Source organism: Ictalurus punctatus, chromosome 11 (genome assembly GCF_001660625.3).
Source record: "Ictalurus punctatus breed USDA103 chromosome 11, Coco_2.0, whole genome shotgun sequence".
Taxonomy (NCBI): domain Eukaryota; kingdom Metazoa; phylum Chordata; class Actinopteri; order Siluriformes; family Ictaluridae; genus Ictalurus; species Ictalurus punctatus.
The window spans coordinates 16,964,737-16,978,149 of record NC_030426.2 but is presented as its reverse complement, the minus strand read 5'-3'; the positions used below and the strand labels follow the sequence as shown (position 1 = coordinate 16,978,149).

The 13,413-nt window shown below is 42.0% G+C and overlaps 1 protein-coding gene and 1 long non-coding RNA gene across 2 annotated transcripts; both read right to left on the bottom strand.

Moving 5' to 3' along the window:
- Nucleotides 1–71: 71 nt before the first annotated feature.
- Nucleotides 72–2,539, bottom strand: LOC128634012 (uncharacterized). Its single transcript, XR_008397185.1, has 4 exons — nucleotides 1,544–2,539; nucleotides 1,200–1,327; nucleotides 1,006–1,063; nucleotides 72–891 (listed from the first exon to the last, which is right to left on the bottom strand). It is a non-coding gene; the product is annotated as an uncharacterized LOC128634012 (long non-coding RNA).
- Nucleotides 2,540–3,276: 737 nt separating this feature from the next.
- On the bottom strand, nucleotides 3,277–12,454 carry amotl2a (angiomotin like 2a). The gene is made up of 11 exons (XM_017480240.3): nucleotides 12,291–12,454; nucleotides 10,738–11,519; nucleotides 10,451–10,643; nucleotides 9,036–9,180; nucleotides 8,808–8,894; nucleotides 6,787–7,082; nucleotides 6,506–6,705; nucleotides 6,319–6,420; nucleotides 6,052–6,215; nucleotides 5,549–5,710; nucleotides 3,277–5,316 (listed from the first exon to the last, which is right to left on the bottom strand). Exons 2-11 carry the CDS (start codon nucleotides 11,442–11,444, stop codon nucleotides 5,231–5,233), a joined length of 2,142 nt encoding a protein of 713 aa, XP_017335729.2. The 5' UTR covers nucleotides 11,445–11,519; nucleotides 12,291–12,454; the 3' UTR covers nucleotides 3,277–5,230.
- Between the last annotated feature and the right edge of the window lie 959 nt (nucleotides 12,455–13,413).

Here is a 13,413-nt window from a genome sequence, read left to right as displayed (position 1 = left end):
CAATTCCTTTCTCCTTAAAAAAAAAAAAAAAACGAAAGAAAGAATCTCTCTGTGTGGTGGAACAATTTGACTCAGAGATGCCACAGCATACCACTGGGATGTGTAGTTTGTGAGCAAAAGAAATTTATTTCAAGGGTTACATGACGCACAACGAATTTTCAGATGTTCCAAGAACAAGCAAATAAAATGCAGAAAAGTATTTTTGAAGTTTGATCCTCAACGCAGCATTTGTTTGTGTAGTAAAATTAGAAGTAGAAGGCAATAAGATTAAATGTGTGTCTGACAGATAGATAGACAGAGATACAGACAATAATTTGAGGCCAAATGAAAGAGGAAGGGGAATTTTTCAGCAGGAGCAGGAAGACGAGGAGGGGGCAGATGCATTCCATGCACAGACCAAGCAGGAAGTTTTGGAATCTCCATGGCAATCAAAGCAAAACACAGGACTTAACTGAGCCATTTTGCCAAATATTTCTGGCTGAAATCTTGGACAAAATGTATGTGCAAAGGTCAATGTCTCAAAGCCAAGGCTCTGCTTGTTTCAGTATGTTTTGGATTACTGATGCTAATGTAGTGAAACAATGTAATAACATTAATTAACATTGTTTTTTTAAGTACAACATTTGACACTATTTTTATTACCAGATTCTGTCTGAAGCATTGATAGTTCAACTTAATATTCTATTAAACAGAAGCACACCAAGCTCTTTCACTGTGAAGGAAGGCAATTTCTCTGTAACGAATGTGGAACCACCTCTGCGATTTGCTTTTCCCTGGAAAACTACAGGAATTTTTGGTATGCTTCTGGTCCATGGATTGGCACCCTGTCCAGGGTGTACCCCGCCTTGTGCCCGATGCTCCCTGGGATAGGCTCCAGGCTTCCCCGTGACCCTGAAAAGGATAAGCGGTATAGAAGTTGGATGGATGGATGGATCTGGTCCATGGCCATTCTGCAGACATTTAAAGGAAAAACTCTTGAAAAGTGCCAGAAATTAGGTTCCTCACAGTAAAGGATCACACAATATTTGCACCAAGTTGGTGAACATCTTTTTAGCAACCTCATCTAGAATGCAAAAAGAAAAGACAAAGAATATCAGAATTTTCAAACGCGATGGTTGTTAGACTGGGCATCTTAGTTCTTCAATACAACAGACAATAACTGAGTACTTTACTGAAACCAGTCAAAGCGAGAAGGTGACCTTGAAGCATGCCGAGACCACTTTGTTCTTCTCAAGACATTCCTCAAGTGATGCTGCTTGAGTCTTCCCTTCCTGAGCTGCGTAAAGTCACACCTTTATGCCACAAATAAACCCAACACCCAAGATACCTGCAAAACATTTAAGGAGTGCCACATTGCGTCTATCAACAGAAGCACAGCAGAAAACTACTGATTTTGTGTGAAAATCATGACATACATTGAGCTCTTCAGACTAACCCATGGAGTAACATCTTACTCATGACACAGGTAAATGCTTCAAACATGAAGAACCGTATGCTCTTTACACATCGCAAAATCATCCATACAGACACACGTAACACTTACCTCCTGCCTTGTGAATCAACTGTCTGAATTCCTGAGTGACTATTTCAAAAATGTGCCAAGTGCATAGAGTGAAGAGCTCTTGAAAGATTAACATGACAGAAAGAAGCCAAAAAGGGAGGAAAGGTGAAACCATTCCAGACAGATTGTCATCATTAATCACTGGAGTGGTTTCAACCGTCATAAAAAAAACTCATGAAGTAGTGCACTCACAGTGCTGCCTGAGGGAGCAGTTACAAGCACTAAAATGTAATAAAATAAACCCTAACACTGTGGGCTCACTTGGTTACTAACCTCAGTTTTCCCCCTTTTGCATTGGAATGTTTGAACATTTTGCTGTATCAAGATAACATGAAGTCCCAGATATTCCTCTGTCACTCGGCTAAATATCATTTCTCATTGTGTTAAGTGCAAAATGCTTTGTTTTTACCACGACTACACTTAGAGGGTGAGTTTTCCAGAACACGCTGAGCTCTGTTGTAGTGGGCCAGTTAAAGGAAAACTCCACCCTGAAATATGTGAAATCTGTTTATTTATGGTGTGCTTAGCAAATCTGGTGCTAATTGTTGGTTGGTGCTGTATTTTGTCATTCCTGGAAGTTAGCAGTTGTCTGCTGTGCTAACATCACAGGGGGATATGGCTAGTGCAGTTACAATGATGTGTGATATAGGTTAGAAAAAAAGAATTTAAAAAAAGGTCAAGCATGATGGATACAGCACGCAGCTCCTTATTAGCTCCTCAGATATTACCTGAATTTTTATTAAATGAACGAACTGGCTGTCTATTTTATTCAAAATATATTTAAACAATGTAATAATAATAATAAAGTAAATGACTTTATGTGTCAGCTCCCTTATCATGATTATGGTAGGGGGAAATCAGCTGACTTTGCTTTGCTGTCATTTCTTAATTTGGATTTCTAAAGGACTGCCATAGATGCGTAGAACAAATTGCAACATTAGGAGGAGACTGTAAAATTACACGAGTGTGTTGTGGAGTAATTTGTTTATAAGCAAGCTAAGAAAGTCTTCTTTTTTTCAACACAGCATTTGTATTATGTTTAACTTTAGTGGCTTGAAATTTAATTTTGCATATATTATGAATATTATGAATTAAGAATCTCAATAATTAATTCACATATCAGGGAAGTATATGGAATATTAACACCATTCATCTTAAGCACTGTTATTAATACATTTTACTGTATACATATGCAATCTGTTTTAGATGCTGAACGGTTCAAATACTTTCTATTCTAATTGTGAAAATCTTCCTAACAAGTCAAGCATTTTCTTTGTTTCATGCAAACTCTCCAAAAATGTCCAGAGTCCCATCAGCAGCATGAGAGCCCCTTTGTGTGAACATTCTTGCTAAAGAAGAGCAGCATGGTGACTATAGGGGCATGGGTGCGAAGCTGGAGTGATGGGACAAATTTGCAATGCAGGTTTGCCCGCTAGCACTCAAGCAGGTGGCAGACATGTTTTCCCATAGCCAGGCTGCTTTATTCTGTGTGCAATGAAAGATACCATTCATGCCGATGAAGGGACTCAGATTAGAGACGTTTGTACAGACTTGCACTGGTTAAAAAAAACAGTCAGTGGGTCAGAGCACAACAACCCTCCTTCTTCCCCTGAGTACATTCCAAGCAAGTAAAAAGAGAGAGAGAGAGAGAGAGAGAGAGAGAGAGAGAGAGAGAGAGAGAGAGAGAGAGAGAGAGATCCAGGCAACACAAAACGTTTTTGAAAATATATATATATTAAAGTTTTATTCAATTAATGAAATGTTAATGGCATACAAAAAATCCCATTCCAGAAGTTCACAGCAACATCTAAGTATGGGTCAACCAGTTTGAGCAAGGTGTCTACACTTGACCTTACTAGTTCTAATATTCTTATTATATAACTTATTTGTAATGCAAATCTTTGGCATTATGTTCATGTCACTAGATACTATAAAGGCATAATAATATACAAAATATATTAACATATTTTCTTTTCCAAACAGCCCTTTCTGTAAACAGTCCAAGTAGAGAGTAAAATATCATAAGTCCTCATCATCAACTACAAATCATTGGCCAGCAAATCCTTTGTGTTGGAGACAGGGCAATGGAGAAAAAGTAGCATTCAGTGATAGGAAAGGACATGGTACAATACTGATTACCCATATTTCCAGTCTAGAGTGAGTATGGCTTTCTAGATTTGGAGAAATATGGGTCTACCCTTATTTTACCATCAAATCTCACACAGGCTTACTAGTCTTACTAGAAAATCACATCACACACTCACACACGCAGCCGCCTTGACCATAGAAATGCAAGTTAAGACAGTTACAATTTTATAATACCATATCATATCAACTACTATTTTAGCTGCATTCCATATATAAGATGTACGGTTTGTTATTATTAGTACTATAACAATCAAGATGATGAAACATGGTCAAATATGAAGATGTTGATGTATGTATCCATATTATGATATAAGTGTTCATGGTAGAACCAGCTACCGTAGCGCCGAGGAAATAAATAGACCCAGAAAGAGAATAGTCGCTTGAATGCCAGTCATTTCACACAGGCCAGAGGTCAGGCAACAGAGAGCCTTTTTCACCAAGCAGGAACATTCTGGCATGTGAGACTGTAGCTCCAGCTTGTCAGCAAAGGACAGAGGCATGCTGAGTAGATGCTGTTAGAGGCCCAAAATGAAAATCTGGCATTTAAAACATCAGCCTCCCCTCTGCGCCTCGGACGAGTGACATCTCTTAAGCGTCAGTAAAAGAGACAAGTACGTGCCCAGGAGTCTAAGTCCACAAAAGGAGGCTTCTCATTCCACTGCTTAAAACAGGGTGAGAGATGCCCACTGGCAGCCAATTATAATAAGAACACCAACTGTAATGTTAATTTTGTCAAAGGGAGTGTCAGAGTTCAGTCAATCGGTATTTACCCAACTATTCTGGTAAATGGTGTAACCCTAGGCCTGCCAGTTTACGCTATACTTGGCTTCCGGCAAACCTTATCATCCTTTTTTTGGGACATTTAATGGTCAGAATGACCAAAGTGACTGTGTGTTTTATCCAGGAATGCAGGATCTAGTCTTACACAGAAAGCTATACTAAGATGTTTCACAAACACTGCCCTTGGATAATTCTTCAAGGGAAACTTGACATGACAACAGTTGGGTGTTAAAAACAGACATTCCAAAAAAAAAGTTGTCTTAATAAAGTTGTTCCTACTCACATACAACACTCTTTAAAGAAACCTCACACACAGTTCAGCAGCAATTATCATAAATAAAAATACATGGCAAAAAAAAGCTCACAGATATACTGTTTTATATGTTCTTATGCCATTTCACAGCAGCCTCTTGGAGTTCTGCATAGTCCTGTACAAGTACCTCGGATTCAGAGGTGAGCCAGGAGAGATTTCCCAGCACTGTCTGTTTTATTTTAAGAAAAGGGAGCTCAGCTCTCCTCTCTGTACTGGGCAGAAATCTGGGGTTCCTCTCTCTCTCTCTTAAAGCTCCTGTAGTCCGTCACAAAGCAGACTGGTTTCTCAAGCACCATTAAGATGAGATCATCTTGCTTGGCAATTCTTACTCATTTTTCACAGATTCAGACACTGTCGAGCTGAACACCTTTCACGTCTACATGAAGCAGAATCAGACTGGATTGAGTTAAAGTTCCTTTCCAAGGACTTTAGATGAGAATCTCCACCATGTCACTCTCGACACTCTTGGCAGCGCTGACAGGAGTTTGGGTCTGAGGCTTTTGTGCGGTAGCATCTGCAAAGAGACACATGTGGAAAATGTACATTACAGTCTGATGACACTATATACATATACATACATATATCTCAAAAGGCTTGAGTGTATATAATCAGAGTCTATGCTAACCAACCCCCTGTACAGTGCTCTAGAGGCCACTTTTTCACCGAATGACCAAAAATCACTCATATTTTTATTAAAATTGTGTTCTGACTGAATATCAGCAAGTAGAGTATTGTCAGGTACACACCAGAGCTAGGTGAAGGTGTGTGATTGGAGGCATTTGTTGAAATGGCAGGTTCTGTCTGCTCATCGCACTGGGTACTGCAGTCTCGGCTCTGGGCTTTAGCAAGCGAATGAGGCGCAGAAGGCATCATCACCGCTGCCGTCTGGTCATCCGAGAGGCTCTTCCCTGCCAACACAGACGGAAAAAGGAAGCAGTTTAATTGCTGGCTCCCACACACAAGTGCTCCTCCACACTTACACACATCTGCTCCCCTGTAGACATCCCTATCTATTCTGGCAAGTCTATTCCAGAATGGGGAGCTGAAAATGCATTCCGATTCACTAGACCAGACCTATTTGAGGTGCATCGACGCCATCCTCTGCAGCATTATTTTGGATAAGCACATTCTTTCCAGGGCAACTTTACATAGCTGTCTACTGAAGAAGCTGCCAGTTGTCAGGGTAAAAGTACATGCTGTATCATTCAGGCATTTCTAAGCCTGGCTTGCTAACCTCTGACCCGCTCACCTTTGGGCCGTGCACTGGTTGTGGTGATGGTGCTGATGGAGGGGACGGACCGGGCTGGGCGAAGACCTGTGAGTTCAGGACGATTCTGTTCCCGCAGTGAGCGCTCCTGCAGGACCTTAATCATGGCATCCTTCTCCAGAAGCTTGGCGTACAAGGCTCGGATTCTGGTGTGAATGGATTTAACAGTTTGGTCATGGACAGAAGGTTATACTTGTAACATAACTCTAAAGATGTTTGTCACTCAACTGTGAATTAATCGAAAAATACCTATTCTCCATCTCCTGATGTCTGTGATCAGACGATGGCAAGACTCCATTGAAGCTGTTATTGGGCGAGTGCCGGGGAGAATGGTTAATGATGGTTGTATCCCTGCAACAAAGATGCAAAATACATTACAATCGTGCACAGAAGGTCAAAATAGTTTCCTATGAAAGAACTTTTTACTATCACTCACCTCTGGGCAGCAGCAGTGGCTGCAGCATCCATTGCAAACTGGCGCATCGTGCTCTCCTCCAGGTACTTCTGTTCCCAGCGGGTGATGTCAGCCTCCAAAGCCAGGATACGCTCCTCTCTCTCCCTTAGGCGCTGCTGCAAAGAGGTGACATTCAGACTGGACATGGAAGTGCTGATTGCCTGCTGCCCTTGAGACTGCCACTGAAAACAGACAAGACAAATGGTTAGTAAAAAAATCCACCCAGCCAGTTCATCAAGTCCTAAAGATGAGTGGGGATTTACCTGCTGTGCCCTCAGGCTCTTCAGCTCCTGCTCCAGTCGGGTGCGAAGCTTCATTTCTAGAGCCTCCCTTTTCTCGCATGCGGCCTGAAGCTGGGCTAAAGCACTTTGCAGCCTCTCCACCTTCTCCACGTATGCCCTCTTCTTACGCAGCTCTTCCTCCAGCTGTCTGTTCCGGGTCTGAGCAGACACCAAAGCCTGCTCTAGCACCTCGCGACGCCGACACCACTCCTCTCCGGAAGCTCTCAGACACTGCAACTCACGCTCGAGCTGCTCCCGTTCTCGCTGACGCTCCTCATCTAAACATACAAAGGGAGACAGAGAATATGTGACCTATTTCTATTCCATAACTGGGCCCTCTTTTTTTGGTTTGTTTAACAACACTACTAGAGATGTACTACAGAAACATTTATGGCAATCGTCCTCTTGTTCTCATCTTGAAATGAACTGCGTCACTGTAGCAGAGACACTGAGCATAGTTGTTAAGAGGACCACAAAATGAATAGTAACACTTAAGTTCTAGGGTGTGCCTTCAGCATTCCCCAGGCCTCGGCTTCATTCTAACGGATCCTTATGTGACAACCTTCCCACAGGAGCCTGGAACAAAAGACGACTGCTTGATTTACACACGCCTGTCTGGACTGTCCTCTGACCCAGCATTCCAGAGATCCGGCAAAATTCCCAGACTACCAACTAAACTACAATTTGGTGCACCAAATTCAGCCACCCCAATTAGCACTTAACTGAGTATTAAAAGAGAGCACTGAGAGAACAGAACCTCACCTGCACTGGCTTGTTTTTTGGACCTGAATATGGTGAAATTAAGGAAAAAACAAAAGAGCGCATTAGTTATTCAGCTCTCCACAGTACTCAAGCCCTGATTATACGACGCGAAATGCTGGACAGGAATGGAATGCAGACTTCCTCTTATCCACTTACTCACACAGGCACGTCTTTATATCCAGTGGAACTCTGGAATGCCTTTGGTCATGTGGTAAACAAGTAAAAAAAAAAAAAAGCTCCTCAAGGTCACTGTAGTATTATCGTATGCATTGCTTCAAGATATGAGAAGCTGAATCACCTCCTCTCTTGAGCTAATGGTAGATTCTGAAAATAGCTATCAGAATCTGCCCTGTTGAAAAATGTCAACACTTGCACATTAATATTTATATAAGTAGCGATGGTGCCTTTAAGACAAACATCTTAGTACTTGAGGGAATGCATTTCCACTACATAACAAACTAAGGATCACTTTGAGCAGATTACTTTCCAGCCCAAGGTCCAAATTAACATTCTTGCGAAGGCGCTGTAATTCACAGAGGGTCAAATCAAACAGCTTGGTCCGAGCAGAGGGGGTGAGCAACATACCAGAACATACCAGAACCCCTTCAGAGATGCCAGTGCCATCAGTAACTGAATACCTCACTCAGCATTGCACAATACCTGTTTACTCCATGCCCGTTTCTGCATTCTTTAACACCACTATGCCCAAACAAGGAAAGAAAGTGAGCCAGGTCTTGCTTCAATCTGGACTGGGTATCTTAGGCTTCCAGAGAAGGGTGATCTGGGCCTCTTCCACTGAGCTGAGGGGGTGGGAGGCATTCCAGGATCATGGAATAACCCAAAATACCTGAAAATATTTCTGGAATCCAGGCCACATTTACTGATGCTGTTAATAATGGCTGGCTCTCAATTTCTGAGAGCAGCTCTCTCAGTTGGATGAGAGCATGATCCCCCTTCTGCTGGGCCTCAGCTACCACAAATGAGCCACAACTCAACGTGCCACTATAATTTGTCACAGGAGAGCTGGCCTTTGCAGTGCTAATGGGCGCGTAATCTTGGAATGTGATTTGTCAAAACAAAAGCTTTCTCAGGAATTACAGCTATCATAAACATGTGGAGGAGTGTTGCTTGAGGAATGTTAAGGTATGTACCAGTAATGACAAAAAGCCCAAACTGCTGCTGCAGCCCAGGGTTGAACAACAAATTAAAAGAACAATCATTTGAACTGATTTTTTACGTACTTTGTTCAGCCAGTTTGGCAAAGGCATGCTGGCTGTGGTCTTGTTCTTCCATGATTGCTCTCTGTTTATTAGCCGTTTCCAGGCGGTCTAAAATAAGACACAGACATAGTGTAAATTCATATTTGGCAGAAAACAAGTGTGCAGCCAGTGGCACAATGTAAAACAATATGTTGTAACCCTGAACAGGATTTACTGATGTCTAAGAAACACCTTCCAACCAGTACGTACCCCTAAGATCTCGGTTGAAGTCATGAAGCCTCTTGATTTCACATTCAAGCTTGTTCCTCATGGTTTTCTCAAGGGTCTCTCTCTTTGCCGATCCCCTCATAAGTGTCTCATACGCTTCGGATATTCTCTGAATCTCCTGCTCCAGCTGGGAGAAGGGAAAGAAAAGAAGCTTAGTCAAATATGTTCTTTTTACATTTGATCACAGGACTTTGTAACCTGAATAAGATTAAATGAAACTCTTTATGTGTTACACCTAAAGGTAACTGAACTGAGATTATAGAGAATGAGAGACAGGGAAATAAGTGCTCAGCTCCTATGCATTACGTTTTCCTACAAGTGAATCACTCTCAGGTACTTTGGGGACTGGGAATTGAATCAACATTCCAGAAAGAGCATTTATGGATCCCAGGTGTTTGCACACTCATCTCTACTGCATGACAAGGCAAGTCAAAGGAACAAAGGAGCAGGATACATTAAAGACATGCCATTCATTGTACATGTATTACATGTACCATTGAGACCAATCCCATATACAGAACAAAACTGCTGCTTTGCTTTGGCTGCTTTACAAACACAGCAAAAAAGACAGAGGCTTCCATGTGGGGTCATGCTTTGGGGGTGAAAGTGAAAGAGGCCATTCAGTCTGGGAATCCACAGCTGTGAGTTTCAGCCGGTCAGCTGCAGGCTCCCCAGAATCCCTTCTGCAGTCACAGGGACACCGGGATGAGCTCAGACATCTGCTCCAACCAGCAGACAAAAGAAACTAAGAACAGCTCACTAAAGCCCCTCCTTTGTGTTCAGTTTATGGCCTATTGATCCAGAGGAGCAAGGTCTGCTCTATAGAATCTGCATGATTATAGACAACCCACTTTTGGGACAACAGCAAAATAGTAGCTAACGTAAATTACTTTCTTCTCCATTGATTTACCATGACATTCTCACATATGGTACTGGCATTATCATATTACAAGAAAATGCTGGGAATTTCAGTCATGAGCAAATTCATTATGCCTTTGGATATTAAACAAAACTCTAGAATATAATCACTCTGTTACTGAGAATGAAGGTGTTTTAAAGTCAAATTAAATGGGAAGAGTCTCCTTCACTGGACACATTGCGAAAGAGCTCATCTCTATGGAACACAGAAGCGTGGCTTCCATTAACACACTGACTTCTTTTATCTAACCCTTTGTTAGCAGAAAACTGAACAAAACCCAGCAATAATATGTGTCACAAAGTTGGCAATGATAATAACAATAAATAATACTAAGTCCCATTTATATAGCAATTTCCCAACACTCAAAGTTGCTGCACAAAAACCTAGTAAAAAAGATTATTTGGAAGAAGAAAGGGAAATGTTTTATGAGAAAATGTATGTTTAAAGATGCCATGTTATAACATAACCAAGGAATTACCTTTTGCAGTCTTGCTGCTTTCTCACTGTAACTCTCCACTTCCCTCTTCAGCCTCTCATTTTCTTTAATCAGCTGTTCCATTTGAGGATTGGGACCAGGGATACTGTAGCCTCCGACAATGACCTCCTGGCCAGCAGAGGTCAGTGTAGGCAGGGTGTTTTGTCGAGCCACCTGTGTTTGGGCCTGAACGTACCTAGTAGAAACACAGAGGCAGATCTGATTAATTGCTGATGAATACATTGTGAAATGTGCAGTATTGTAGGATGGCTGAATGCTTTCACATTTACCTGTGATGCTGAGAGTGGAAAGCAGGAGGCTCCCTGTAATAGAGTCCGTTCTCCTGAGAATGGCTCAGCATATATCCAGGGGCTTTGAGCATAAACGGGTACTCAGGGGGTGGCCCACGGTGATCTGACCCTTCATGCACACCAGCAACAGCACTACTGGACAGCTGGGGATAGCTGTGTGACGAGCTCATAGGCACCTGGTCATGGGCCCCATTCCTCTCCAGCGACAGCTGCATGAGGCGCTCACTCAGTGATCGAGCATGCTCCCGTTTAAGATCCCACATGTTCTGGTCCTGTGGGAGACCCGAATCTGGGCTAAGCATCTCTGGACCGGTCTGCTGAAGGCCCCTCTGGGCAGCCAAATACTGTGAGTGAGCCTTGGCCTCCTCGTAGGTGGGCAACTCCTCTGTGTGGAGCTGGTAGAGATGGCACGCTGAGCTCTCGGAGTGCTGGTAGTCACCCTGGTGCTCTTGTCCTTGTGGCTCCTGACGCATGGACGTCTGGAGGAAGTGCGACTCCTCCTGTGTGAGGCTTTCCAGAGATGAACGTGGGCTCCCAGCGCCTCCACCACTACTGCTGCTACCCCCACGAAGAGCTTGTTGCTGGATGGCCAGAAGAGCGCGTGTGTCCGTAGGGTTCCCGTAGCGCAGCTGCTCCTGGATGAGCCGGTGCAGCACCGTGCCTGACGACTCCTCTGCAGTTCTCATCTCAGTCAATTTGTTGCACAATAATAAAAAAGTTACACTTTGTGTATAAGTAATTCCCTCTTTTGTCTGGTCAATCTGGAATTGTAAAGGAAAAAACATCTAGTTAGCCCTACCCAATGAATTAAATAGTTTGCACGGTGTAAAGAAAATATCCACAACAACATAAAATGTATTTTATATCCCATGATCCTATTATGTAAAAATTCAGTTTGAAAATATCCAGCAGACAGTTGGACCTCAGGATATTACTGGAGAGTGAGTAACATTTCTGCACCAGTCATTGCGTCAGTTGTTTCCTGCTGCAAACGTGTGCGAATTCTTTTCCATTGCCTCACCTTCTACTATCACCCCGGGGTTAATGTGGAAAAAAGTCACTAATTGGAGAAAAAAGGCTAATGGTAATAATAAAACGCTTTATAATCATAATCCAGAGGCTGCAGAATACACAAACAAATTCGTCACTTTGACTCCTATTTGAATGCCATTAGACTACAACTTACATTCTAAAGAGAACATTAGGAAAATACATAAGTGGCACCAGTGAACACCAGGGAGAAAATCCCTTAGGAATAACTTCTAGTAGTTTCCACTTTTATTCAGCAAGGCTTACAAATCATTAATAACACAAACAGCAAGAGGTTTATCCAGATGTTGCACTACAGCCTCTGCAATTGGTTTATTCTGAAACATTAGTAACTATAACGCTGAAGTTAAATTCAGTAGTAAGATCACACGCTTTCGCTTTTGTGAAGCAAGACAAACATGAAAACTATCTGCTGGAGTTTGAGCGACTCGTTCCATTAAAAAAAAAAAAAAAAAACCCCAAAAAAACACCTTTAAACTCACCGAAATCACAGTCGCATCAAAATAGACTTGAGGACGGCGTTATAACTCGTAATTCTGCTGAAGAATATAATCCTAAAAGAAGAGTATATACTTCCATTGGTGTTTCCCCGTTGAGCTCCTCCGCTAGAGTGAGGCACGCCGAGTTGCGCCACTAATAAAGCGCGAGGCGCGATTGTTCGCCGCGTCTGGAATGTTTGGAATGCAGAGCTGCGCGCGCCCCCACCGGTCCAACACGCGGCCACGGGAGCGCGGAGAGGAGGGGGGAGGGGCGGAGCGCGCGCACAAAGCGACCTACTGCAAATCTGCACTTACAACCTTCCCTGGGTTGGCAATAATAATAATAATAATAATAATAATAATAATAATAATAATAGTCATCATCATAATAGTAGTGGTAGTAGTAGTAGTAATAATAATAATAATAATAATAATAATAATAATAATAATAATAATAGTTGTTGTAGTAGTAGTAGTAGTAATAACAACAATAATAATCATCATCACATTAATAATAATAAACAAATAATGGAATAAACATGGCCAGAATTGCTGTAGTATAAGGCGATTGTGTGTTTATTGATTTTAAATTTCATTTAAAGTCTGTTTCCTAATGTTCAATTTTCTCTCTGCTCACATCAAGTGCAAAACAGAAAAGAAAAGCTCACTGGCTGTACAGTACATAGGCCTATGTAAAATAACTGTGAATGGGTTTAAGACGTAATACACATGAAGTGCTCCTGATTAAAAGCTTATCCTCTGCTGTGTTTTCATGCTCTGTTTCAGTGTCTTTTACCCTAATGACCACTACTTCTTATGTTCAATACCTGAAATATGTCACAGCTGGTGGACATACAGTCATAACCAGCTTTTCTTTTCTTGTTTTGCTGTGCTGTTGGAAATGCCCCTATGAAAGGAAATGGATAGACTTTAAATGGCTGCAAGAATTTAGAAATCAGTGAATGCACATGTAACTTCTTCTCACAGGTTAAACTCAGTCAGTAAGATTTCTTTCCACGCTCCTATTGTTACTAGGTAGCTGAAATATAATGGCCACTGAACCAGACTCCAGAACTGGAAATGGAAGCATGACTTCTGTGGTGACCTGATAAAGAATAGATTTTAA